At 42.7% G+C, this 27,725-nt stretch overlaps 5 protein-coding genes, 1 long non-coding RNA gene and 2 other non-coding genes across 9 annotated transcripts; 3 read left to right on the top strand and 5 right to left on the bottom strand.

Annotated features, from left to right (window-relative positions):
• On the bottom strand, positions 83-4,093 carry LOC108633418. 2 transcript variants are annotated; one of them, XR_001917056.1, is made up of 2 exons: positions 3,844-4,093; positions 83-2,799 (listed from the first exon to the last, which is right to left on the bottom strand). It is a non-coding gene; the product is annotated as an uncharacterized LOC108633418 (long non-coding RNA). The 2 variants fall into 2 exon arrangements; XR_001917055.1 differs by lacking the exon at positions 3,844-4,093 and adding an exon at positions 2,900-3,043.
• TRNAR-UCG lies at positions 783-855 on the bottom strand. Its single transcript has one exon. It is a non-coding gene; the product is annotated as a tRNA-Arg (tRNA).
• Positions 2,128-2,199, bottom strand: TRNAM-CAU. Its single transcript has one exon. It is a non-coding gene; the product is annotated as a tRNA-Met (tRNA).
• On the top strand, positions 3,061-26,802 carry LOC102183743. The gene is made up of 3 exons (XM_018038552.1): positions 3,061-3,400; positions 21,069-21,444; positions 26,443-26,802. Exons 1-3 carry the CDS (start codon positions 3,118-3,120, stop codon positions 26,771-26,773), a joined length of 990 nt encoding a protein of 329 aa, XP_017894041.1. The 5' UTR covers positions 3,061-3,117; the 3' UTR covers positions 26,774-26,802.
• On the bottom strand, positions 6,709-7,482 carry LOC102184017 (histone H2B type 1). Its single transcript, XM_005696748.3, has one exon. The coding sequence runs from the start codon at positions 7,446-7,448 to the stop codon at positions 7,068-7,070; it is 381 nt and encodes a 126-aa protein (XP_005696805.1). The 5' UTR covers positions 7,449-7,482; the 3' UTR covers positions 6,709-7,067.
• On the top strand, positions 7,816-8,292 carry LOC106501778 (histone H2A type 1). Its single transcript, XM_013974069.2, has one exon. The coding sequence runs from the start codon at positions 7,840-7,842 to the stop codon at positions 8,230-8,232; it is 393 nt and encodes a 130-aa protein (XP_013829523.2). The 5' UTR covers positions 7,816-7,839; the 3' UTR covers positions 8,233-8,292.
• LOC108633412 (histone H3.1) lies at positions 10,024-10,721 on the top strand. The gene has a single exon (XM_018038541.1). It carries the CDS (start codon positions 10,040-10,042, stop codon positions 10,448-10,450), a length of 411 nt encoding a protein of 136 aa, XP_017894030.1. The 5' UTR covers positions 10,024-10,039; the 3' UTR covers positions 10,451-10,721.
• On the bottom strand, positions 19,444-19,988 carry LOC102183280 (histone H2B type 1). The gene has a single exon (XM_005696745.3). It carries the CDS (start codon positions 19,945-19,947, stop codon positions 19,567-19,569), a length of 381 nt encoding a protein of 126 aa, XP_005696802.1. The 5' UTR covers positions 19,948-19,988; the 3' UTR covers positions 19,444-19,566.

The following is a 27,725-nucleotide window of genomic DNA, read 5'->3' as shown; positions in this document are numbered from 1 at the left end:
AGGATACTGTATATGTGTATATGTATACGTGTGTGTGCATGATATTGACATGGGAGGAAAAAAAAACTGTCCAGGCAGAATATACCTAGGGTATTTGTCACTTCTTTTAATACACATTAAAGGATTATTTGGGGCTTCTCAGTGGGTAAGAAACCCCCGCTACCCCGGTGCAATGTAACAGAGGGAGACACAGGCTGCCTCCCTGGGTTGGGAAGATGGCAACCCATAGTATTTTTGCCTGAAGAATCCCATGGACAGAGGAACCTGGTGGGCTACAGTCCATAGGGCTGAAAAGAGTCCCACGCAAAAGATAATTTTAAATGTGCTAATCTATTCTATTGTTTCTAAAAAACAGAGAAAGAGGAATATGTTTAATAGAAAAGAGCTAAGCCTCCATATGATTTGAATCTGGGAACATCATGTGTTTCACTAAGAACTCGACATTGGAAATTAAGTTTTCTTCATCCTAACTTATTATTAAATTCAGTTATTTAGGTGCAGAAATAAGTTTTTGTATATGTTTTGTGGTTATCTTCTCTGCCTTCCTGTTTGCATACACTTTGCAAGTGTCCAGCTCTTTTAATGACCTTAATATTTTGTTCTGTAATTTCTGTTTGAATAAAACCTGTTCTCATCCTTTTGACAGCAATAAAACCAAAGGAAAAAAAAAGAAGTTCAGATGGAAAAGACAGGAGAAGAGTGGAAACCAGTGACAGATTCCAGCAGCTGGAACTCAGGACTAACAGAGAAGAGGTTGTAGCTTTGGAGTGAAAAGTCAAGACTAACCACGAAGGGATTCGAACCCTCAATCTTCTGATCCGAAGTCAGACGCCTTATCCGTTAGGCCACGTGGTCTCTAAGGACACAGGTCTCCTGAGACACTTAGTAAATTTTCTGTCTCCTCCTGAATCGTGAAAGCTACTTAATGTCAAAAAGGCAACTGTCCCCGAGCCACCCGCGCCCTATCTTTAGAAAAATGGAAATTCGAGATTACAGGGGTTATTTGGGGCCAAGGAGTACCGCCTTGTGAAAGAGAAGAACTAACAATTATTTCGGTCTTGGGTACTCCATAGAGGGAGTATATGGCACATAGCACATAAAGGATGCCAAAACGTTGCATATGCACAGCCTTGTTGGAGACTCTGCCTTATCTTTGAGAAAATTATTGGCCTGGAAATTCAGCCAAAATGATTTTTGAGCATGATTGTTGTCTTTCTTTTCATGACTTTTCCACTCAAGTAAGAAAGAACGTCCATGTCATCCTTGAAGATGGAGGACAAGGTAGGCTTCTCTAGTATTTGCTTGTGTATATCTTTTCCTTTTTGTGTCTACACTTTTTTTCTTTGCTGTAATAAATCTTAACCTTGGATATATCTTGATTCATGTGAATCCTTCCAGCGAATCACCAACTACTGGGTGGTCATAGGACTACTGGAAACATTATTTTCCCTTTCCCCCGTTGCACTTAGTGTACAACCTTTTAAAGAAATATCTGTACTGTACACACGTGTACTGTACATAGTTACATATTGTTTTAAAAGCATATCTACGCTGTAGGCTACTTAATGAGTTTTCTTAGTTCCTAGCACAGTATGTAACATAAATATCTGAATAGGAATCCTTTCTGAGAGAGGAAAAAATATATAAAACAGTACACACATATATTTAAAAAATAAGCATAGAGAATAGTTCTGTTAGAGGTTGAAAAGGAAGGTATTACAATAGCGGCGGAAGTGGTCTTCTGAGGTCAGCGTACAATTAAGGTCACCAAACTCTGCACTCTTGTCTCAGTTACTTATTTACTCCAAAGATTAAAACTCTAGTAGTTGCAAAGAATCTGCGCAGGGATGGCCCAGGAGATTTTTAGTTTGTCACTTTAACTACAAGGTCTCAATTTCTTACAAACAGTGCTTTCTGGATTATGAATAGAAGGAAGCATAACAAGATCTGGGCTTCCACTCCTCCTCTCTTAATTCAGCACTTTCACAGCATCACAAGACAATGAACGCTGTCATGAAAACTGGAGACAATAATAACACGGTTACTTTGGCAACCAGAAGAAATCACGGAAACGGTTTTCACACTTATTTTCAGGGTATTTTCTAGCAATTCAGAAAAAGCTAAAACTAGCAGAGGATGGTTTCGATCCATCGACCTCTGGGTTATGGGCCCAGCACGCTTCCGCTGCGCCACTCTGCTTTACAACTTATGCCTCTTGCTAATAATACCCTTAACTGTACTAGGAAGCACGCCTCTAACTTTAGAAAACTGTAAGGGCGGGGGCGGGGAGGGGTATTTATTTCTATACTTTGGCTACAAGATGGGAACAGTTTGGATTAATGTCGCTACCAGAATCAGAGAAAACAAGGAGTAGAAAAGTAAACATTAATACGGAGTTAAGTTACTGAGCGCAGGAGGAACGGTTAGATAATTAAATCAGAATCACAAGTTTTAATAATCAGAGAAGAAAACGAAAATAAAACGTGAAAGGAACTTTGGTTCGCGCGGCTGCCGAGATTTCTACCGGAGAATCGCTAACCAACCATATGTATTTGCCTTTGGGGAAAAAATCTTTTGGTTAGATTTCCCTTGGCTTGGTGAAAGAAAAGGCGAGGTCTTGAAGCTTTTAAATTCCTCTGGAAGGATGTTTCGATTTGAAGGGGTTTTGTTACCGGGACGGAGCAGCAGTGCTGAAGGCCCCGTAAACGTGGAGGTAAAGCCGGGCCCTCATTTCCAACGAAGGTTACAGCAGTTCCGGTCATGTGGGCCAAGGCTCCAGTGCAACCGTCCCAAAGCATCCTAAGCAGCAAAAGAAAATAAGTAAAAAATGTTAATTTCTTTAGTCTGACCCAGTTTCAAATTGCGTTCGAAAATTCCTGCTTAGGGATGGAGGACTCACCGGAGAATCCTCAGCGAAGGGCCCGCTCGGTGGGCGGGGACTAAGTTGTCGTGACGTCACCCAGAACTGGGTCACGAGGGGAGGGGCGGGCTGGCAGGCTAAATGAATGTGCCCGCGAAAGCGCTTTCGGTTCTCACTTCGGTCCGGAATCCGCTCATATAAGGGAATTGCCGCGGCTTTGTCGGTGCTGTTTTGGAAGGTCCCTTGGCAGCTTTATCATGTCTGGACGCGGCAAGGGCGGGAAGGGCCTTGGAAAAGGTGGCGCTAAACGTCACCGCAAGGTTCTTCGCGATAACATCCAGGGCATCACCAAGCCCGCCATCCGTCGTCTGGCCCGGCGTGGAGGAGTTAAGCGCATATCTGGCCTCATCTATGAGGAGACCCGCGGGGTGTTGAAGGTGTTCCTGGAAAATGTGATTCGCGACGCCGTCACCTACACCGAGCATGCCAAGCGCAAAACTGTCACAGCCATGGATGTGGTCTACGCGCTGAAACGCCAGGGCCGCACCCTCTACGGCTTTGGCGGTTAAGCTGCCGGTTTTCGGCGTTCTTAATATTTCCACCAAAGGCCCTTTTCAGGGCCGCCCACATGTTTCGATGAAAGAGCTGGCTAGCACTTGCTGTTTCTCAAGGGATATCTCACATGCTCAGTTTCCGCTAAACAAAGCCCCCCTCTCGGAATTTACCAGTGGAGAACGGCATAGCAATCCACCCCAATATTTTTGCCAAGATAATACCATGGATAGGATTGCAGAGTCAGACATGACTGAAAGCACGAAGGAAGTTTTAGAGAGGTGCAAGTTCACTGTGGCTTTAAAAATAACTTCGGCGCATTTAAGTTTTATGAGACTTTACCCCAGAAAAATTTCCTTAGTTCTGGGATATTTCGAATTTGGAATCGAGTATCCGCGGTACTTGAGTATTAGAAGTCGGCTTACACTCACCGCGACGTAGCGATGCCTGGTTCTCCCCCGGCGGTGCCCTGTGCTCAAGATGGCGGCGAGGCAGAGGAACAAAGAAAGCCCGCGCCCGCGGCGGGAAGCGCGACTCGGAACAAAGGCGAATTCACGAGTAGGGCGGGTCTTCCCCTCAGCGGGGGCGCGCTCCTGAGCTCGGCTGGTGTGTGGCGCTGCTGCTGGGCTCTGCTGACTAAAACTTGTACCCATGCATTGGGGGAAAAATTACAATGGACCCGCCGGGAGAGCTACCATGTATTAGGTATAGAGGACACTATAGTCTGAATTCCTGTTTGAAAGATTTTAAAAAGTCGGCAGGAAGTATGTTTTTACATGAGCAACATGAATGGCACTTAGGTTTAAGATTAAGTAAACATTTAAAAAAGTACTATACAGACATCAGGATTATTTACCTCAAAGGAAGTATGCATTTTTTGTTTGCTTTAAAAAGTTACCGGTATACTCACTGCCTAACTAAATACCTAATAATCGGTGCACATGAACAAATCCCTGTTATACCTTAGAGATCTGGTTCGTTCAGAGGAAGATCCAATCTTCCCTTTTGTTCTGTTTCAGGTCTCTTAATGCATTGATACACGTTTTCTCCAGATTTCCTGAATCTCACTTAGTTTTTTGACATTGATTTGATGTAGACCCGGCCTATAAAATGTCCTGGTTTGGCTTGTTTCCTGAATGGGATTATTTTCCTTGATTTCTGGACCCTGTATGACCTACAGAGTAGAAGTGATTTTTCCCTAGGTTTGACTGAAATAACATTAATTTTCTTGTCACGGAACAGGTTATAGATCATTGTATGTAAATACTATTGTACATCAGGGTCACTTGTTAAGGGGATTTTGTAGGTTCTAGGTCAGTCATTGGTTTAGGATAATAGTTTCTTCGTAAAATCTGATTTCTCCTCCTTATGGCCGGCAAGTAGTTTGTAGGGTGATACTTTGAAAGCCAGAAATCAGTGGAGTCATTTGCAATGCGATCTCTTTTAAAGATATGGGCTCTGGTGTTTAAATATGGAAAGAATCAGATGTTATTGGAGCTAAGGCACTGATTTGAGGAGATAAATTCATACGATGATGTTAATTTAACAAACAAAATTGAGCGCATGGCATGTACCAGGCACTGTTCGATACTATGGAATTATAGCAGTGAACAATGGTGAACAAAACAGTATTTCTAAGTGCATGGAGCTTATATTTTGTTGGAAGGGGCACAGACAAAACAGGTAAAACAGTTTGTTAGATGGTGCTATGAACAAAACTGAAGCTGGGAAAAACTGTATAGTGTAGAGGAAGGAGATGGTACTTTAAATGACATAGGAAGATTTTGGGAAAAAATCTGACTCTAATTCAGAAGATGCGGGTTTGATCTCTGGGTCAGGAAGATACCCTGGAGAAGGAAATGGCAACCCACTCCAGTATGCTAGTCTGGGAAATCCTGTGGACAGAGGATCGTGGTGGGATACAGTTCATGGGGTCACAAGAGTCAGACATGATGTAGTGATTAAACCAGCATCACCAGAAGGCTTTACTTGTAAGTGATGCTTGGGGAAAAAAGATTGAGAAAGTAAAGCTCCAAATGGAAGGAGGACTAAGTAGCAAAGACTGGAGGTAGCAAGGAAGTTATCTGGTGGGCAGAGGGAGGCCAAGGGGGTGTGGAGAAAAAAGAGACCAAGTTTGAGAGGCAAATGGAGGTGAGTAGTTTGCTTATGGCCTGGGAACCCAACACATCTGACTATTTAAAAGATACCTCTAATCCTAGTGAGGCACGAGAAAATTCCCTGGAAAATGACACATATGTTGCTTGAACTAGCCATCAAAGGCAGGGAAGACTTAAGAGTCACAGGCACTAAGTTGTCCTCAAAACAGTTCAGTGAAGAGAATTGTTTTTTCAACAGGGGCAGGCCTGTTAGAAGCGGTTTGTATTGTTCGCAATGCCAGACAAGGAATTCTAATTGGTGTTAAATGCTAGTAGTCTTTACAGCTCACTGCCTTGTTCAAGGCCTCAGAATTCTGAGATTCTAAAGTGGGCAGACCTGAGGGCAACTTCCCGGAACTTCAACTAGCTGCTTTAGCAACAGCTAATATTTTAGAGGACTCTGTGCCAGCACCACCCTAAGGGCTCTTTTATTGATCACCCCAGCCATGTCACATAGTAGTTGTTAATTATTATTCCCATTTTAGAGGTAAGGAAATGCTCACAAAGGGTTTAAGTACCATGTTCAAATTTAGCGGTCAAAGAGGCTAAATGCACTGGGGGATTTCTCCTTTAACCATGCTTATCTATTTCTTAAATGTACGTATTTGTTTTCCAGAATACAGTTTTAAACTGTATTTACAATTAACCTTGGAAAGTGAGAAATGCTTTAATTATATGTAGGCTTTAGGGAATTTCCTTCACAAGCACTATTATAAAATGTAGTAACATTTAATGTTCACAAAAGTCTGTGTAGATATAGGGAGAAAAAATTTTCCCTTCTTTCTTTCCATATTCTTTGTTTGGTCTAATTGATACAAGATATATTAACAGGGAAAGACAAACTGAAACACCTAATTTGTATTACCTCCTCTCTACACTGGAGATCCCCAGTAAACCTGAGAAGACTACAAAATGCCTGAGCCACTACCTTAAAATAGCATCTTCAGATAAAAAAAAAACATGATGGGAGTAGGTAGTCACTGGTTTTCAGAGGTAACCAGGATGTTGTTATGCAGATTTAAGTAGTGTCCTTTTCCATAAAAAGCAGATTCTATTTGGACATTTTCTTCCCGGTAAAGCAAGGAAACCACATTTACAATTGGATTATTTATTTATAAATGTAAACGTCTTTAGGAAACACCCACTTTTCTAAGTATTAAGATTTTCCTGCTTCTTAAAAACAGCCAGCTTAGAATAACTGGCATCCTATCTTTTAAGACACGTTTGCAGAAAGACACGTAGCTAACATGCAGCAAATTAAACTTTTGCTGTCAGGCTTACGCTGCTCAAAATTAGCTTCTTTGGCATTAGTGGTTGGGGCATAGACATTTTTCCTCACACAATGGTCAGAAACCTTAACCCTGATGGTTGTATATAATCTTTCTCACTGCTTGACCGAGCCACTTTAATACAGTCTGGAAAGTTACAGATCCTTTGAGACAAAGTGGGTGGCTCTTAAAAGAGCCTTGAGTTGTTTGCGTTGTTTCAAACGACGAAATTTACTTGGAGCTGGTGTACTTGGTGACGGCCTTGGTACCCTCAGACACCGCGTGCTTGGCCAGCTCCCCGGGTAGCAGCAGGCGTACCGCTGTCTGGATCTCCCTGGATGTGATAGTCGAGCGCTTGTTGTAATGCGCCAGGCGAGACGCCTCGCCAGCGATGCGCTCGAAGATGTCGTTGACAAAAGAGTTCATGATGCCCATGGCCTTGGACGAGATGCCGGTGTCCGGGTGGACCTGCTTCAGCACCTTGTACACGTACACGGAGTAGCTCTCCTTGCGGCTGCGCTTGCGCTTCTTGCCGTCCTTCTTCTGCGCCTTAGTCACCGCCTTCTTCGAGCCCTTTTTAGGGGCAGGAGCGGACTTGGCTGGCTCAGGCATCACAAAACACAAACAGGACCAGGAGGCGAACACAAAATACGCCCACAGACCAAAGATCTTAGTATTTGTTTGGCCTGTATGCAAATGTGGGATGGCAGAATTACAATTTATGATTGGTCTTTTCATCACATCCTAACCTCTGATAGGCTCTTTATTTCAAACTCTTATTGGCTCTTCCCTTAGCTCACCGTTACATAATTTGACCTTTTCACTACAAATTCCCTATGCAAATTAGCAAGTGTTGTTTCAGATCTGGCTTTTGATTGGCTTGAATTTGTGTTTGGCCAATCGCATAGGCTGTTTTACCAAACCGCCGGAGAGTATAATTACCTAGCTGCTTGTGCCTTCAGGATCCATTTCTCTGGGTCTTAACCTGTTTCTGTGTCTCGTTATGTCTGGTCGTGGAAAACAGGGCGGCAAAGCACGCGCTAAGGCGAAGACCCGCTCTTCGCGGGCCGGACTCCAGTTCCCCGTGGGCCGAGTGCACCGGCTGCTCCGCAAAGGCAACTATGCCGAGCGGGTCGGTGCTGGGGCCCCGGTGTACCTGGCAGCGGTGCTGGAGTACCTGACGGCCGAGATCCTGGAACTGGCGGGCAACGCGGCCCGGGATAACAAGAAGACCCGCATCATCCCGCGTCACCTGCAGCTGGCAATCCGCAACGACGAGGAGCTCAACAAGCTCCTGGGCAAAGTTACCATCGCTCAGGGTGGCGTTCTTCCCAACATCCAGGCGGTATTGCTGCCGAAGAAGACTGAGAGCCACCACAAGGCCAAGGGCAAGTGAACCTATCTAGATCTGTGTCGCTACAACGTTTTACCCAAAGGCTCTTTTAAGAGCCATCCACATTCTCACATTTAAAAGAGCTGGTAAACAACAGTATTTCGTCTTGCGTTGTAATAGTTACATTAAAGGTACTGTATAGATACTACAGCATGTTCACGCGAAGTTATCCTTTCTCCTTGACGGGACTGCTCCAAATGTGATTCAGGGAAATAAATCACAGGAAAGTGGGTAGTTCCAGCAGTAAGGGTAAGGTTTACAAAAGCTGGAGTGGCTGTTTCTCTAGAGAAAAGGTTTCTGCTGTGCCAAAAAATACGGGTAGTGGTAGCCTGGAATGTCAGGCTACGTCTTTTGAAACAGCAAAACGAAAGGACCGCTGGGATCAGTGCGGGCTTTTCAAAGAAATCAATTTCTGTTCACTGGTGCCGAATAGAAACCTGGAGACAGGGTGTAGTAGAAAATGGTAGTTTTTATTGCTTTGACTCTGCCTTTGAATCTTACACAATCTCAGTTCAGTTCACTCGCTCAGTCGTGTCTGACTGCGACCCCATGAACTGCAGCATGCCAGGCCTCCCTGTCCATCACCAACTCCCGGAGTCTATCCAAACTCATGTCGGTGATGTCATCCAACCATCTCATCCTCTGTCGTCCGTTTCTCCTTCTGCCCTCAGTCTTTCCCAGCATCAGGGTCTTTTCAAATGAGTCAGCTCTTCGCATCAGGTGGCCAAAGTATTGGAGTTTCAGCTTCAATACCAGTCCTTCCAATGAACACTCAGGACTGATCTCCTTTAGGATGGACTGGTTGGATCTCCTTGCAGTCCAAGGGACTCTCAAGAGTCTTTTCCAACACTACAATTCAAAAGCATCAATGCTTCGGCGCTCAGCTTTCTTTATCGTCCAACTCTCACGTCCATACATGACTACTGGAAAACTACAGTCCAGGAGTGGGAAAAAGGGCCGTCGGTAAGGATGCAAGTTTGTGCTCTTTTTCGCAGGGAAATTTCAAAATTAGCTACGCTGGTTAAGTTAGGCCCGAGTGGTTGTCTCTGGTGGTCCTTGAGCTTATTGTACCGAGACCTTCTGGAGTGAAATATGCTCACAGAAGTGTGTTTTTTCGGAGAAGAAAACACCAAGTGTATAGTAAATTCTAACCATAAAGTAATCATTTTCAAAGTGCGGTTAAGCAAGAAAGAAAACCATCTGTCAGAGTGGGCTCAAAGAATAGAGTCTAAAATGGAGGTTACTAGTTTCTGCTATAGCAAACTGAAGCATAAATCCCATTCGGCCACCACGGGAAAGTCAATAATTTTTTTTTTTTCGCATTTTTGCCGCTCACTTCTGGCCTGCCGCTTTCCCTGTGATTTCCTAGTGGAGCTAGGAAGTGACTGTCCAAGGCAATCTAAATTCAGAACAGAAAAATTAACCACTAAGAAAAAAAAAGAGAATACAAGTAAACCTGTTTCTAAAGCTTGATCCTCGAAATTTCAGCCCCATTACATAGATCTGAATCAGAACAGGGATCTTTCATGATGTCCAAGTGGTTTCTTATTTACAGTTTGAGAAGCCCTGAATTTAGAACTAGGATGTTCGCTCCTTTGGATAGCAGACTTCAACAAAAAGAAGGATTGAAAAGTGAACTAACTCATCCAATCAGAATCTTTAGAAATTGACCAATCACTTCAGTGACTCTTCAGCCAATGGATTTGTTTCGCGGGAGTTTTGAACTAGAGTAAGACCAATCAGACTGTTTCTGAGTATATATAAACGGAATGTCTTCCTCAATACTTCGTTTTTGTTCCTTTGTATCGCCATGGCTCGTACGAAGCAGACTGCCCGCAAGTCCACCGGCGGCAAAGCACCGCGCAAGCAGCTCGCCACCAAGGCGGCCCGCAAGAGTGCTCCGGCAACCGGCGGCGTGAAGAAGCCGCACCGCTACCGGCCCGGCACGGTAGCTCTGCGCGAGATCCGCCGCTACCAGAAGTCCACGGAGCTGCTGATCCGCAAGCTGCCGTTCCAGCGGCTGGTGCGCGAGATCGCGCAGGACTTCAAGACCGACCTGCGCTTCCAGAGCTCGGCGGTGATGGCGCTGCAGGAGGCGTGCGAGGCCTACTTGGTGGGGCTCTTCGAGGACACCAACCTGTGTGCCATCCACGCCAAACGCGTCACCATCATGCCCAAGGACATCCAGCTTGCCCGCCGCATTCGCGGGGAGAGGGCGTAAAGCTTCCACAATTGCCTCACTCCAACGAAAAAGGCTCTTCTAAGAGCCACCCACAATTTCTTTAAAACAGCTGTCACTTAAAATTGAGTGTGTTTAGTGTTTTGGTTCGGGATGCAGATTTAAAGTTGAACAGTTTTAAGTGATCAGCTTATTTCTTTGGGGTACCTTATGAACATACAAAAAGATCTGCTCGGTTTTAACTTTAAATGCTCCCTTTATGTACTGTCGATAGGTAGTGTGCAAAAGTTACTCGAAGGTAGTAAGTTGGCGTCTGTCTAGGGAAGTAGAATATGAGTACCTTATGCAGGTGAACTGGGGGATTATTAAACTTAACAATAAGTCGTGTTATGTATTTGGGGAAGGGCAATAGTTCGCGTGGTGTTAATGTCAGGTTGGATTATTTGAGGACATAGAAAACAAAAGCCTGAATTTGGGTGGAGGTGATTGTGGGTTTGCTGTTTATCCTTTTTAGAGCTATATTCACATATTTGGGCATTGACAATTGAGAAAGTAGAGCATTTGTTTTTGCTGCCTGTTTCTGAAGCCTCAATTTGCTCAGTTCCAATCACAGCCAGGTTCAAAGTGAGACAGTTTTGGCTTCCCTATAAAAGGTCGTTTACACAGAGAGCAGTCAGGGCAGTTTTGCTGACAGAGACTTATATAAGAGATCACCCAATCAGTATTTCTGATAAGCTTATTGGTGCCAATACTCAAGGCCAGAGCCATGCTAACTTCTACAATTTCACCACTCATAAAGTGTCTGCGACCAGCAGCATGAGCATCAGTTGGAAATTTGCTCGAAATGGCAGGTTTTCAGACCCCTGTCAGGTCTACTGAGTCACAGTCTCCATTGTACGAAGTTCACCGAAGGTGATTTATGAAAGCTAGTCTCAGAAGTCTATTTGTCAGTCATGTTAAAAAAATGAAAGCCTGGAGTGGGGTTAGGGATGGTATTTTTGGTTTCTTCAAGAAAAGCATACTGTGAACTCTTACCAGGAGTAAGCATTTGCAAACTACATTTATTTATATAAATTGAAATTTCTCTCAAGCAATTGCACATAACACCTGAGTCTATATTAAGATTGTGAGTCCATATTGAGAAACGGGCTTCCCTTGTGGCTCAGCTGGTAAAGAATCTGCCCACATTGTGGGAGACCTGGGTTCAATCCCTGGGTTGGTAGTAGAAGGTACTCATATTCTACTTCCCTAGACAGACGCCAACTTACTACCTTCGAGTAGAGAAAGGCTCCCCACTCCAGTATTCTGGCCTGGAGAATTCCGTGGACTGTATGTAGTCCCTGGGGTCACAGAGTCAGACATGACCAAGCAACTTTCACAGCCAACAGCATATTGAGAAATGGAGCTGCTTTCAGCAGTTGACATTACCATGTTTTCAGGGATATTTCAAGGAGAATTATCCTAGACCTGTGGTGTGTGCTGTGCTTAGTTGCTCAGTCATGTCTGACTCTGTCTTCACAATGGGTCTTTCCTGTAAATATCAGCACAATGTCCTATTTGGGTTTTAGGATGGTCTTTTAAAGACTTCTCCATAGTATTAAAAAAATTTATTTATCAATTTATCTCCCATCGCCCATATAATTTCATTCTCATTTTTTTTTTAAAATTACGTGACACTTGAGAATATATGGAAGTATCAGTTCAGTTCAGTTGCTCAGTCGTGTCTGACTCTTTGCGACCCCATGAATCGCAGCACGCCAGGCCTCCCTGTCCATCACCAACTCCCGGAGTTCACTCAGATTCACGTCCATCGAGTCCGTGATGCCATCCAGCCATCTCATCCTCTGTCATCCCCTTCTCCTCCTGCCCCCAATCCCTCCCAGCATCAAAGTCTTTCCCAATTAGTCAACTCTTTGCATGAGGTGGCCAAAGTCCTGGAGTTTCAGCTTTAGCATCATTCTTTCCAAAGAAATCCCAGGGCTGATCTCCTTCAGAATGGACTGGTTGGCTCTCCTTGCAGTCCAAGGGACTCTCAAGAGTCTTCTCCAGCACCACAGTTCAAAAGCATCAATTCTTCGGCACTCAGCCTTCTTCACAGTCCAACTCTCACATCCATACATCACTACTGGAAAAACCATAGCCTTGACTAGACGGACCTTAGTCAGCAAAGTAATGTCTCTGCTTTTCAATATGCTGTCTAGGTTGGTCATAAATAACTTTTCTTCTTTTAATTACATGGCTGCAGTCACCATCTGCAGTGATTTTGGAGCCCCCCAAAATAGTCTGACACTGTTTCCACTCTTTCCCCATCCACTTCCTAAGAAGTGATGGGACCAGATGCCATTATCTTCGTTTTCTGAATGTTGAGCTTTAAGCCAACTTTTTCACTCTCCTCTTGCACTTTCATCAAGAGGGTTTTTAGTTCCTCTTCACTTTCTGCCATAAGGGTGGTGCCATCTGCATATCTGAGGTTATTGATATTTCTTCCGGCAATCTTGATTCCAGCTTGTGCTTCTTCCAGTCCAGCGTTTCTCATGATGTACTCTGCATAGAAGTTAAATAAGCAGGGTGACAATATACAGGCTTGATGTCCTCCTTTTCCTATTTGGAACAAGTCTGTTGTTCCATGTCCAGTTCTAACTGTTGCTTCCTGACCTGCATACAGATTTCTCAAGAGGCAGGTTAGGTGGTCTGGTATTCCTATCTCTTTCAGAATTTTCCACAGTTTATTGTGATCCACACAGTCAAAGGCTTTGGCCTAGTCAATAAAGCAGAAATAGATGTTTTTCTGGAACTCTCTTGCTTTTTCCATGATCCAACAGATGTTGGCAGTTTGATCTCTGGTTCCTCTGCCTTTTCTAAAATCAGCTTGAATATCAGGGAGTTCACGGTTCAAATATTGCTGAAGCCTGGCTTGGAGAATTTTGAGCATTACTTTACTAGCATGTGAGATGAGTGCAACTGTGCGGTAGTCTGAGCATTCTTTGACATTTCCTTTCTTTGGCATTGGAATGAAAACTGACCTTTTCCAGTCCTGTGGCCACTGCTGAGTTTTCCAAATTTGCTGGCATATTGAGTACAGCACTCTCACAGCATCATCTTTCAGGATTTGAAATAGCTCAACTGGAATTCCATCACCTCCACTAGATAAAAGTTTACCCATCCTCAACATCACCAACACTGGGCAAATATGTTTTATCTATACCTCTTCTACCTTGATTGGTGCCTTGATGACTGTTGAGGAAATTATATCATTTCCTCTGGTAGCATTTTAATATACATCTACCATTTTAAAACCTAATTATGATGTCATGATAACTCTCAACAAACAACATCTAAGATTGATAAGAGTTTATAACAGTACCAGATGCTGTTCTATGCATTGGGAATACACTCAGATGAGACCCAAATAGACAAAATTATTTGCTCTCATGGAATTTATATTTGACTCTGGGATAAACAATATATTAGATAAACAAATATCATATGTAATAAATGAGTGCAATAAAGCAAGAATAAGGATTATTATGGAGAGTTGAAATTTAGATAAGGTAACCAATGAAGATGGCACTAAGAAGCTAGTTATCCCAGCAAAGCATTGAAAGGTGAAGAGGCAAGCTGGGGAAAAAGGAGGAAGAAATGCTGAAGAGCTAGGGTGGCTATGTGGAAAGGGCTGGGCATTGTAGGAGGAGATTAAAAAGCAGAGAAATGAAAAGAAGCGTGATGCTGTAGGGGCTTGTATACCACTGTAAAGAATTTAGCATTTGCTCTGAGTGATGTGGAAGAACTTGAGAGAAGTTGAACACAGGAGTTTTTGGGTCCTTTTCTCTCATTTAACCAGGTTCTGCTGTATTCTTACTGCCTGTGTGCTCAGTCCTGTTTAGCTCTTTTGTGATCCCATGGACTGTGGCCTGCCAGGCTCCTCTGTCTATGGGATTCTCCAGGCAAGAATACTGGAGTGGTTCTTAGTTGGCTCAATTGCGCTCCAGTACAAAAATCTAAGCCCAGTTTTCTTCATTTTGTGCTATTCAGACCTTGCAAACAGAGGCTGATCTGGGTGATTTATAGTTAGGGAGAAAAGAGAAAATTATTCATAAAATATAAACCTTTGGAGTTAAAGTTGATTCATAGCATAATACTTCAATTTACTAGTTTTATAACCACAGGCAAATTGTTTGCTCTCAGGTACCAAACTTGATTTATTTGGGTTGTGAATTCAAATGTCTTTCAGAACCAGGCAAAGAGTTTCTGTATAAGGTAAAATGGTGAGCTCTGCAGCTTTATTTCACTGGGTCCTTCAGTCAGTAGCAGATCTGGCTAAACACAAGCTGTGCTCCATATAGCACTCTTGATTGTTATGTCAGTTGCCAAAAAGTGATGCTAACAATAATGGCCTTTGGAGCTGTCCAGCTGGTAAAAGATTTGTGACTTTATAAAGTCAAAGTCTAACTGAGTTTCTGCATGGATTATTTAATTTAATCCCCACAATAACTCTGTGGGTTGGGGGTGGGGCATGTTACCTCAAATACTATGATGAAGAAACAGAAGCATAGTGAGGGGGAATACCTTCTATAGTGGTTCATTTTGTTAAATCTGTCATGGATTTTATCTCTGGGGCTAGAGAATGGAAGGCATTTTGTGTTACATGCATATTTTCCTTTTACCTCATCCATCCATGTATCAAAACCTTTTTGAGTGATTACTGTGTGCTCAAGAATGTTCTAGGTGCTGGAAAGAACAGCGCATAACATGGCAGGGATCCTTCTGTGTGGAGCTCACCGACAGAAAATGAACAAAGATAAACACAGTATTTTGGCAGGTCAAGAGGATTAAGAAAACATAAAGAGTCCAAGGGGATTAGGGACTGTCATAGAGTGGGAGATGAGTAGTGGACAGTTACCATTTTAAATCGGGTAAGTGGGGAAGACTTCACAACTGAGATGAGACATGAAAGCCAGTGGCATGAAATCTGGAAGGGAGTGCGATCTTCATACTTCTGTAGAAAGATCATTCCTCACAAAGGAAACAATGACTGCGAAGGTCCCATGTTGGAAGCATTACTTGGAATGAGGGCCACAGGTCCAACTAGATAGAACCAACTTTCTCTTCTTTCGCAAGCTGGAGTTTCTGGATAGCTCATCAATGAGTTTACACATTTCCCCCCGACCAAAAGTCTTACTCCAGTTTCCTGAATACATTCAATTCAGATGTTGTGGAATCTGGAGTCACAAAACACACCTCAGAGGACACTCAAGACATTGGAGTAGAGTTTATTATGCCAGCGGGTCCAAGAGGAATCAGTTCCCAATGAGGACCTTGATGCTTCTGAGAGGTCCAGTTTTATACCCCCTACTATGTGACTGGTTGCATGTTAGCAACCTTTTTGTTGTATATGATTGAGTTTTACAAGTAGGTGCTAGGAAAACAAAGAATTAAGGTTAAAGAGGGGGAACAATGATTATACATCAGGGGGCATGTCTGCATGGTTAATTTAACAGGGGCAACCTGACCCCAACTACAATCTCCATTTGTCATCTGTAGGGAGGGAAGTCTCCAGAAGAGCTGGCTTTCACTAGCCATGGCTTCCTCACTCTTGGGCAGGGTTCAGGCCCAGGTCATATCCAGTCTGTAAGACAGATGACAGGCTTAAAGATGGAGTCTCTCCTGCTTTCCTCACACTGGCCCCAACACAGAAAATAAACTGAGGCCAGAGCAGAAATAGATGAGTACTAACCCCAGGGAGACGACTGCCAGCCAGTTCAAGAATACTAGTCATTAGGGAGAGTACTAATTCTGTGACAATTTATTTAAAATGAAAAGTAAGATTTAAAAAGGGTATTTAACCAAATGGATCTTAGTTGCAGCACATGGGTGGTTTTTTTTCTTTTCTTTTCTTTTCTTTTTTAAAGCTTCAGCATGAGAGATTTTTATTATCAGCAGAGGTATCTAGTTCCTCAGCCAGAGATGGAATCTGAGCCCCCTGCACTGGGAGCAAGGAGTCTTAGCCACTAGACCACCAGGGAAGTCCCAAAAGTAAGATATTTTGAGGTTCCAAATAATCACTACCATCGTTTTACTTTTCAGAAAAAAGAGAATTCAAATGTAATATTTCTAAAAAGGCTTTATACACTGTAAAAGTACATTTTCTAAGATTATATTGGATAATTACTAATGAGTGTCCAAATATAAATAAAACTGTTCATCTTTTGGCTTATGGCTAATAGAATTCCATACGAAAACCTTCAAAATGGTGGTGATTTGATGGCCAAACCCATGATTTTTTGAAAGAAAACAAAATTAAATTTTATTTATTTATGATAAAAATGATGCATGTTATCAAGTGCTGATCTAAGCTGTAACTGAATCTTGGCATTGAACCAAGATATCATGTATCTTCTGAACCCTTCCTATTGGGAGAGACTGCAGTTCAAATGCAGAGACTTTCATTAGGGTGTATAGGCTGTTAATTACTCTCATTTTTTAGAAGTAGTGTTCAAGGAAGGACAGGAAACTGGTGTTGTTCAGGTTTTGCCAAATAACTATGAAATTGTTTTGGAAGAAAATTTTCTCTGTCCTTTGCCAACTAAAGAATGTTGCTAGCCATCTGGTTCTACAAGGTTTGAGATCCAGCAACAAGTGACTGAACTTCTTTTTAGAAAATAGAGATTATCATGGTGGATGGAGGGTATATTAAGATAAATTTCCAAACTTTGTGGATGAAGAATGTCACTTGCTGTATCAGTAAACAAAGGATCTGGCAGCCATCTAGACTTAAGCCTCTGAAACTGCCACCCCATCCCCACAACTGTGTACCCTGAGTGGATTCAGGATGAAGAAAAATAGGATACTGGCCCTAGGTAGTTAAGTTACATATCAAAGGAATGATTTCAATGAGCCCAGACTCTTGGATCTTCTCAGACATAGAAAAGTATGAAAAATTCACTAGCTTGAAATGTCTGTTTTCTTTAACTAACAGTCATATTTTGATGTTTCAAGTACCGGCTTCCCTCTTCCCGCCCCCAACTCCTATATATCTTGGTTCTCCCTTGCCTCTTCAGAATAGTCCCTTAGAGCTTTCTGAGAGGCTGTCTCATGGGTTTCAGTCCTTGGTATACCTGCTGAATAAAACATAATTCTCAACTTTTGGTTTATTTAACTGATAACCTTAATTGCTTATTGCAAGTTTATTCTCTGCTTTTGTGAGATCCAAAAGGGTATTCTAGATTAGCAGGCAACTCTTTCTTCCAAGCAGTGATTCTGGAGCCCATATGCCTTTTCTTTTTTCCCCTGGCCATGGGATTTTTAACTTCTAGACCAGGGATAGAACCTGTGCCCCCTGAAGTGGAATCAATGGAGCCTTAACCATTGGCCCACCAAAGATGATGCCTCCACCCCTGTGTCCTTTTATCTTTGTATCTCAATTATCTTAACACATTGCTCTCACATGTTAAAAAAAGAATTCCACGGACTACATGTTAGAAATGTTATTGGTTTTATTCAGTGATTCATGGATCTGGCAACTGCCAATCTAGCAGACAGAAAAGAGCTCTGAGGAGCTATATGAAATGAAAGGTTTTTCTAGGCAGAAAGGAGCAGGAACAGGAAAATTATACTAGGAAGAAAAGTGGGTTGATTATTCCAAGGATGCCATTCTTTAGTGTAGTGGACCCCAACCTCCAGGTCTAATGCCTGATGATCTGAGGTGGAACTAATGTAATAATAATAGAAATAAAGTGCACACTAAATGTAATGTGCTTGAACTGTTTACAATAGCTAGAACATAAAAGCTACCTAGATGTCCATCGGCAGAGGAATGGATAAGAAAGCTGTGCTACAGATACACAATGGAAACTCAGCCATTAACAAGAATGCATTTGAAATTAGTTCTAATGAGGTGGATGAAACTGGAGCCTATTATACAGAGTGAAGCAAGTCAGAAAGAAAAACACCAATACAGTATATTAACGCATATATATGGAATTTAGAAAGATGGTAACGATGACCCGACATGCGAGACAGCAAACGAGACACAAAGACTTTTGGACTCTGTGGGAGAAGGCGAGGGTGGGATGATTTGAGAGAATAGCACTGAAACATGTATATTACCATATATGAAATAGATGGCCAGTCCAGGTTTGATGCATGAGACAGGGTGCTCAGGGCCGGTGGACTAGGAGAACCCTGAGGGCTGGGATGGGGAGGGAGGTGGGAGTGGGTTTCGGGATGGGGGACACATGTATACCCATGGCTGATTCATGTCAATGTATGGCAAAAACCACTACAATATTGTAAAGTAATTAGCCTCCAATTAAAATAATTTTTTAAAAAAGAAAAAAAATGAGCAATTAAAAAATGTTGAGCACACAGCATCTCCTCCCCGCCTCCAAAAAAAAAAAAAAAAAAAAAAAAAAAGCAATGGGCTTGAATTATCCCCACACCATCCCCCCACCCAGTATGGGGAAACATTGTCTTTCATGAAATCGATACCTGGCGCCAAAAAAGGTGGAGACTGCTGCTTTAGGGGATGAAAGGGGTTTGTTAGTCTGATTATCTAACTGGTGACGAGCCAATTTCTGGTTGAACAGTAAAGATTCTATCTCTAGAGAAGCCAAAGTTGTACTTAAGTCTTGGTCTGGTAACACTGGGGTTAGCATTAGTTTGGCCCTGTTCAGTTTCTAAAACACCTTTACTCTGGGAAGAGAAAGTGTGTAAAGTCTTTCTGGGAGGCTATCATCATGCCCCAGACCCACAAATGTAAAAGTTTACTTTTGTCCCATTGTTAGGACTTCAACCAGAGGCCACATCTAACTACAAGGGAAACAGGCAAATGAAACTGCTAATTGCTCAGGGCAAAGAGGTTAGTAGCTGTTGTGCCTCAGTCTCCGGAGGTTTATAGTTTATACTAGTTAGAAATGGTCTGCCTTTCTGTATTGAAATAGCCCGTTTCTTTTAAGCTGATCAAGTTACCTAGTTATGAGAACCACTACAAAGGGAAATTTTCTGAGAAATTAAAATCATAAATTCGTTAACATAGCCAACTTTGAAGTTCAGCATTACTTTTCTCCTAGAGATTAAGACAATATCCAGTATTAGAGCCCTTTGGGAAAATGTGAGTGGCTCTGAAAAGAGCCTTTGGGTTTGACAGCTCCTAGAAACATTTACTTAGAGCTGGTGTATTTGGTGACAGCCTTGGTGCCCTCGGACACGGCGTGCTTGGCCAGCTCCCCAGGCAACAGAAGGCGCACGGCGGTCTGGATCTCCCTGGATGTGATGGTCGAGCGCTTGTTATAATGCGCCAGACGCGATGCCTCGCCTGCGATGCGCTCAAATATATCGTTCACGAAGGAGTTCATGATGCCCATGGCCTTGGAGGAGATTCCAGTGTCCGGGTGGACCTGCTTCAGCACCTTGTACACGTACACGGAGTAGCTCTCCTTGCGGCTGCGCTTACGCTTCTTGCCGTCTTTTTTCTGCGCCTTGGTTACTGCCTTCTTAGACCCCTTCTTGGGAGCAGGAGCAGATTTAGCCGGTTCAGGCATGATGGAAGAAAGTCTGACAGAATAAACTGACGGAGAAAACTGAAAGAATACTGCTTAGCGTGCCGGCCTATTTTTGTAGGGCTTCTATGCAAATAGATGCTTAATCTATCGAAGTCGCTGATTGGATCTATTCAGCCAGTAGAAACGTTGTATGCAAATAAGGAGATTTAGATTCTATTTCTTGATTGGCTGTTGAACTGGAAAGAACCCTGGATATCCCCAGCCACCAGATAAGAAAAAAAAAGTTTCCGTTTCAAAACAGCGCAAAGGATTAAGGTTTTGTACATAAATATCTACTTGTGAGCCTTGTTTCTTCCTCGATATGGACCTAAAGAGACAAAAGCCCAATATAAATTTATGATTCTAGTTTTCGGCCAAAATTAAGTTACCGAGTTAGTAATTGTAGGAAAAAGAACATAAAATTTTGCTAAATACTGAAATGTTTTAAAAATTAAGCCATTGGCATTTACAGTTTGGCTTGACCAAACATTTAAGATTTACCAAGATTCAGCATCGTCGGAGAAGGCAATAGTAACCCACTCCAGTGTTCTTGCTTGGAGAATCCCAGGGACGGGGAAGCCTGGAGGGCAGCCGTCTATGGGGTCGCACAGAGTCAGACACGACTGAAGCGACTTAGCAGCAGCAGCATCGTTACATTTCAACAGCGGTAGTATTTTCATGTTTCTTAGGAACAGAGTGTCTGGAAGTGATGGCAATGTTTGTTGAAGAGTTAGAAATTCTGTAATACGATACTTGCATTGCAAAAATAAAACATTTATTCAAAATTATAACCTCTGATAAATGACGAAGCTGGACTCGATCAATAACATTCAGAAACGGAGTTTTTGAAAGGGCTCGGATCTGTGGAACTTTCTTTTTTGTCTCTTCCCAACCTTAATCTCCAACAAAGGGATTAACACTAATTAAGGTAAATATAAAGCACTTAAAATACAGGGTGAATAGATGGACAATTTACAGAGAAAATACAGGACATCAAAAGATAAAGGTTTTCGAAAGTGAGAACTGGTAGCCAATCACAAGGCGTATCCGGTTTCTGCTTTCACCGCGCGAAATTTGAAGATTCGGACCAATCAGGATGACTTCGCCTTTATAAATAAGAGCAAGAAGAGCAGGGCTTGAGTTGCAACAGTTTATCCAATCCATCGTGATGGCTCGTACTAAGCAGACTGCCCGCAAGTCCACCGGCGGTAAGGCGCCGCGCAAGCAGCTCGCCACCAAAGCTGCTCGTAAGAGCGCGCCGGCCACCGGCGGCGTGAAGAAGCCCCACCGCTACCGGCCCGGCACGGTGGCCCTGCGAGAGATCCGCCGCTACCAGAAGTCCACGGAGCTGCTGATCCGCAAGCTGCCGTTCCAGCGGCTGGTGCGCGAGATCGCGCAGGACTTCAAGACCGACCTGCGCTTCCAGAGCTCGGCGGTGATGGCGCTGCAGGAGGCGTGCGAGGCCTACTTGGTGGGGCTCTTCGAGGACACCAACCTGTGTGCCATCCACGCCAAACGCGTCACCATCATGCCCAAGGACATCCAGCTTGCCCGCCGCATCCGCGGGGAGAGGGCATAAATTGTCGACACTAAGTGCTATTACCAAACCCAAAGGCTCTTTTCAGAGCCACCTACAAGTTCATTTGGAGGAACTGTATCACAAAGGAGTCGATCATCTCCCGAAAAACCTAAGAAAACAAAGTGGGAGCAGGGCATAACTCCACGTGTTCCATATACCAATTCTAGGAAAAGACAGTTTCCTGCAACCTCTTTTCCATGTAAAAACCAGGACATTGACACCTGAAGCTTCCATTGCAATCAAACAGCAAGAAACGTAATGCGATCCTCTTAAACCGTAAAAATAGTGATAGTGGTCCTCTTCCTCTATAAGCAGCAGCAGTGTGAAGCTATTCTTACACCAGTAGAATAGGATGCATTATGAGAAGTAAATGCTAAAAAAGTTACATAAGCAAATAATTTTGATACTGCAAGTACAAATCATATATGTATATACAACCTGCTTTGGTTACGTCTTGGGTCTTATTTCTAAGTGACTTACCTGTGTAAATTACCCCTACCCCCACCCCCTTATCTGTCATCTTAGTTTAATTGTATTTTTCAGTCCCTGTCATGTTCGACTCTGCAGTCCCATCAAGTGCAGCACTCCAGGCTTCCCTATCCTTCACTATCTCTCAGAGTTTGCTGAAACTCATGTCCATTGAGTTAGTGATGCCATCCAACCATATCATCCTCTGTTGTCCTGTCCTCAGTCTCCCGCATCAGGGCCTTTTCCAGTGAGTCAGTTCTTCACATCAGATGGCCAAAAGTATTGGAGCTTCAGCTTCAGTGACAGTCCTTCCAATGAATTTTCAGGACTGATTTCCTTTAGGAATGACTGGTTTAATCTTGCTGCTGAAGGAACTCTTGAGTCTTCTCCAGCACCTCAGTGCAAAAGCATTGACTCTTAGGTATTCAGCCTTCTTTATGGTCCAGTTCTTACATCTGTATGTGACTGCTGGAAAAACCATAGCTTTGACTATACGGACCTTTGTTGGCAAAGTTGTGTCTCTGCTTCTGAATAAGTTCTTTAGGTTTGTCATAGTTTTTCTTCCAAGGAGTAAGCATCTTATAATTTCATGGCTGCAATCAGTGTTGGCAGTGATTTTCCAGCCCAAGAAAATAAAGTCTGTCGTTGTTTCCATTGTTTCCCCATCTATTTCCCTTGAAGTGCTCGGACTGGATGCCATGATCTTAGCTTTTTGAATGTTGAGTTTTAAATCTACTTCTTCACTTTCCTCTTTCACCCTCATCAAGAGGCTTTTTAGTTCCTCTTCGCTTTCTGCCATTACAGTGGTATCATCTGCATATCTGAGGTTGATTTTTCTCCCAGCAATCTTGATTCCAGCTTGTGTTTCATTCAGCCTGGCATTTCACATGATATACTCTGCACAGAAGTTAGATAAGCAGGGTGACAATATACAGCCTTGATATACTCCTTTCCCAGTTTTGAACCAGTCTGTTGGTCAGATCCGGTTCTAACTGTTGCTTCTTGTCCTGCATACAGGTTTCTCAGGAGACAGGTAAGGTGGTCTGGTATTTCCATCTCTTTAAGACTTTTCCACAGTTTGTTGTAATCGACAAAAAGGGTTTACCGAAGTCAATGAAGCAGAAGTAGGTATTTTCTTTGGGATTTTTCTTCTTTTCCTGTGATCCAGTGGATGTTGGCAATTTGATCTCTGTTTCCTCTGCCTTTTCTAAATACAGCTTGTACATCTGGATGTTCTTAGTTCACGTATTTTTGACGCCTAGCTTGAATGATTTTTAGCGTTAACTTGCTAGCTTGCCAATGAGTGAAATTGCGTGGTAGTTTGAATGTTCTTTGGCATTGCCTTTCTTTGGTATTGGAATAAAAACTGACTTTTTCCAGTCCTGTGACCACTGCTGAATTTTCCAAATTTGCTGGCATATTGAGTGCAGCACTTTAACAGCACCATCTTTTAGAATTTTAAATGGCTCAGCTGGAAATCCACCACCTTCACTAGCTTTGTTTGTAGTAATTTAATTACTAGATCAGGCAAAATAATTGACATTTTCCTGTCCCTGAGACAGAAAGTCCAGGGATGATGTAGTATATGATAAAAAGCACTGGTCCTTGAGCAGCCGCAAAGTGGCATGCACACACAAGGATATTCAAGGACCCATGCTGAGTACTACTGGAGACCAGTTTGCTGCTAATCCATTTGTTTTTGTGCTGAACAGTACATCATTTGGTAAATGTAATCATCTTTTCTGTACTAAAAATAGAGATCTGGTATCCAAAACTGGTTCCGTGGGATTTCCAGAAATCAGTTTCCAGCAGCACCACCAGCAGTTAATGATGCAGATGGGGAGAGCATAAATTCACCAAATCTGGGGCCCAGACTAGTAAGTATGTTCAACATTCCCGGAATTTAGAGCTTGTTCCAGCAAGTTACTGAAAACTCAGATTGTGGAGAATGTGTCTGCATTCTATGAGAAAACCATGATGTAGTCACTAAGGCAGAGTTTGCAGTCATCATTTATTATTAATCCTCAGTAAAAGAGCCGATGAGACAACAGCTCCCAACTTTCTTCCAACAAAGGCAGAATCCTAGGATAAACCCTGGAGCAGTGCAAGATTTCTGGATTCTGTCAGGTTTTATAGACATTAGCAATGGGAACTCTCAGCCTTATTGCTGGGTTTACTCCTAGACTGGGGAGATTAAGCAACACTGGAGGCTCTCAAGGCCCTAACTGAATAGTTCTGCATAGAAGTGAAAACATTTTTCCCCTGGAAGGAACCAAAGGATCTGGACACCAACAGTTTAATTAATAAACATTACAGACTGTTGTGGAGCAGATCCTCAGCTACAGAAACCAGAAGTCAGATTTCAGAAATAGTTGGAATAGCTCAGTGCAATGTTTTTGAATCTTGAAACAAACTTTCAAGAGATAATGACAATGCTGTGTGATTTCTATGTGATGACTGAAAGTCCTGTTAGCCTCCCAGTCATCATAGCAGCATTTCTGCCGTTTAAAAAATATGTAATTTTCAGGGGGCATGCAGGAGAGACTAAAAGCAAACCAAATGGTGTGGGGGTGGCTGGGGAGAAAGAAAACTGTTAATAACAGCTGCATTTACAAATTAGAAACAAGTTCGTGTCTTTCAACTGGTCAATGGTTATATTAATTCTCAGACACCCATACAATGGCATCCTACTCAGCAATAAAATGAAAAGCTATTGATATTAATACATACAACTGTCTACATGGGTAATGTTTAGTAAAAAAGCCAATCTTAAAAAGTTACATATTGTATTATTCCATTTATATAACATTCTCAAAGTGATGATACTGAGATGAATAACAGATTGGTGATTGCCCCAAGACAGGAAAGATGTGGGTGGTTGTAACTATGAAACAGTAACATTGAAGGGTTCCTTGGTAATAATAGAATAGTTTTGTGTCCATGTTGAGGTGATAGTTACATGAACTGATGCATCTTAAAATGGCATAAGACTACACACACACACACACACACACACACACACACACACACGGGGGCAATATGAAAATCTGTGAGAGCTGAATAAGGCTTGTATGCTAGTTAACAGTACTTTGTCAGTGTCAATTACTGCCTTTGATATTATGATATAGCTATATAAGATGTCACCATTAGGGGAAAATTGGCTAGAGGAACTCTAGATACTACTGTAGCAACTTTTTGTGAATTTTGTTATTTCAAAATGTATATTTTATTTGGCAATGTAAAAAAAAGATGTGAGAATTCTTTAGGAGTTGCTATTGTGTATTCCTGTGGATTTCAAGGCTTGTTTAACAAATTAATGTTCTTTCTTGGATGTGTTTGTTTTGTTTTTCTCAAACAGCAATGTTTTCCTTTCTTCTGCCTGTTTTAGTAATGATATGCCCACTGAATTTAAATTTGGTTCATTTATGCTGGTGTGTGATTTTTTTAGCTGTTGGTGCTGCTACCTCAAAATAAATTTTTCTGAAATTTGACATTCATAATCTCTAATTTTCTGATGGAGCACTTGGCTGAGCTAATCTATACTCTTTAGGACAGTGTGCTTGGTGTATCATAAGCGTGAATTCTAAAAAAGCTATTTTGAACATTCTATTTCTTTTAAGGGCATCATTTCAATCTTAGCTCTCCCATGTGCTCAGCAAAAAAAAAAAAAAATTTTTTTAAAAATAATATAAAAACCTAAGGAAGATCACATTTTTATTTCTGGCACTTGTGTAAATTTCTTTGCCCACCACTGGAGTTTATGATATCTTTGCTTGAATTCCATGCACCAACTACCTCTATACAAGAACAAGTTATTAGCCCCTGACAATTTATATTCTTTTCCTTTGCAATCCTTCACTGATTAAATGTATATGCTCAATTTGTATAAATTAAAGCACACTGTACAAGCCAGTATATTAGAAAGTTTTGAAATCTCTCAATGTGTGTTAGCTATTATACTTTGCTTTCAATTAAGATTCCAGGAATTTATTGTTCGAGAACTAGATGCTATTTTGTTTACAACAACTCAGTTATTAATAGCATATATCCTATTTTACGAAGAAAGCTACTAAGATTCAGATAGATTAATGGAGTGTGTGCGTGGTCAGTCTTGTCGAACTGTTTGCCCCTTTATAGACTGTAGCTCGCCAGGCTCCTCTTTCTATGGGATTTCCCAGGCAAGAATACTGGAATGGGTTGTCATTTTCTTCTCCTGGGGATCTTTCCGACCAACCCAACCCTCCTCTCCCGCATTGCAGACGGATTCTTTACCTCTGAGCCATTTTCTAAATACGAGTAAATCTCGCTAGCCTGTTTCACTTTAGATTTTAGAAGGGGCGGGGACTCAGTGCAGTTTCCCGCCTTTCTGTTCTTCCAGTTTTCACAAAGGTCCGCACTATCGCTACATAATAGGCGGCGGGCCTTGCATTAGGCCCATTCAGCATTAGTGCTCAGCGTTTAAGCAATATGTCTGGACGCGGCAAGGGTGGAAAGGGCCTTGGCAAGGGGGGCGCTAAGCGTCACCGCAAAGTTTTGCGCGACAACATTCAGGGCATCACAAAACCAGCCATTCGCCGTCTGGCCCGCCGTGGAGGAGTCAAGCGTATCTCCGGCCTCATCTACGAGGAGACCCGTGGAGTGCTGAAGGTGTTTCTGGAGAATGTCATCCGGGACGCTGTCACCTACACCGAGCACGCCAAGCGCAAGACTGTCACCGCCATGGACGTGGTCTACGCGCTCAAGCGTCAGGGCCGCACTCTCTATGGATTTGGTGGTTAAGTTTAAGCTTTGCAAGGCTCTTGTTGCAAAGGCCCTTTTCAGGGCCACCTACTTTTTCTATGAAAGAGCTTGCACTTGGGTGCTCTGTAGGTTAGCTTGATGCAATACAGGTGGCAATGAAGGTGACAGTCAAGGAACTTTTATGGTAGTTAATGGTAGAAAAAGGAGGGTTAATTTACCAATGCAGATGCTTAGAGTACTGGTCATAAGAATGCTATTTTTCCTCTGGTACATTGCAGTAGGACAAAAATGAGAGGTAGGAGTGCCCTTTTCCACCTGTTTTTCAAGTGCTTTTATCTCAAGTAAGTCATGCCAAAATGGCAATTTTATGGTGGCAGTTTCACCTTCAAGTGCACCACACAACTCTCCCAGAGGTCATTAAAATGTTTTAGGAATTTGAATCAATGTTGCAAAAAGTACAGGGAAAGAGATGGGGTTGCACAACCATCCTCAGGATAAGACCAACAGGTGGGAGGTCCTACTAGATGAATTTTGTTCTAGCACAGTGTTCATACATCTTTTGTTGTCCCTCATTAGCCTTCCTGTGTGATGATGGGCTTCTGAGGATGAGAGTTAAGTTGAACAAGAGGACTGAGCAGGTCCAAGCTAGCTGGGTCTGATCATGTGGGTAGTTTTGCATGGTCTATAGTTGTCACTCACCAATGGGTTTTTATCAGCATGCCATGGGTAAGGGGTAAGAGGTTGGCTGATTTATCAGTTCAGTTCAGTTCAGTCGCTCAGTCATGTCCGACTCTTTGCGACCCCATGAATCGCAGCACACCAGGCCTCCCTGTCCATCACCAACTCCTGGAGTTCACTCAGACTCGCGTTCATCGAGTCAGTGATGCCATCCAGCCATCCCATCCTCGGTCGTCCCCTTCTTCTCCTGCCTCCAATCCCTCCCAGCAACAAAGTCTTCTCCAATGAGTCAACTCTTCGCATGGGGTGGCCA

The sequence above is a fragment of the Capra hircus genome, chromosome 23 (assembly GCF_001704415.2).
Source record: "Capra hircus breed San Clemente chromosome 23, ASM170441v1, whole genome shotgun sequence".
Lineage (NCBI taxonomy): Eukaryota > Metazoa > Chordata > Mammalia > Artiodactyla > Bovidae > Capra > Capra hircus.
Note: the sequence above shows the minus strand (reverse complement) of the source record. Positions and strands in the feature narration are given on the sequence as shown.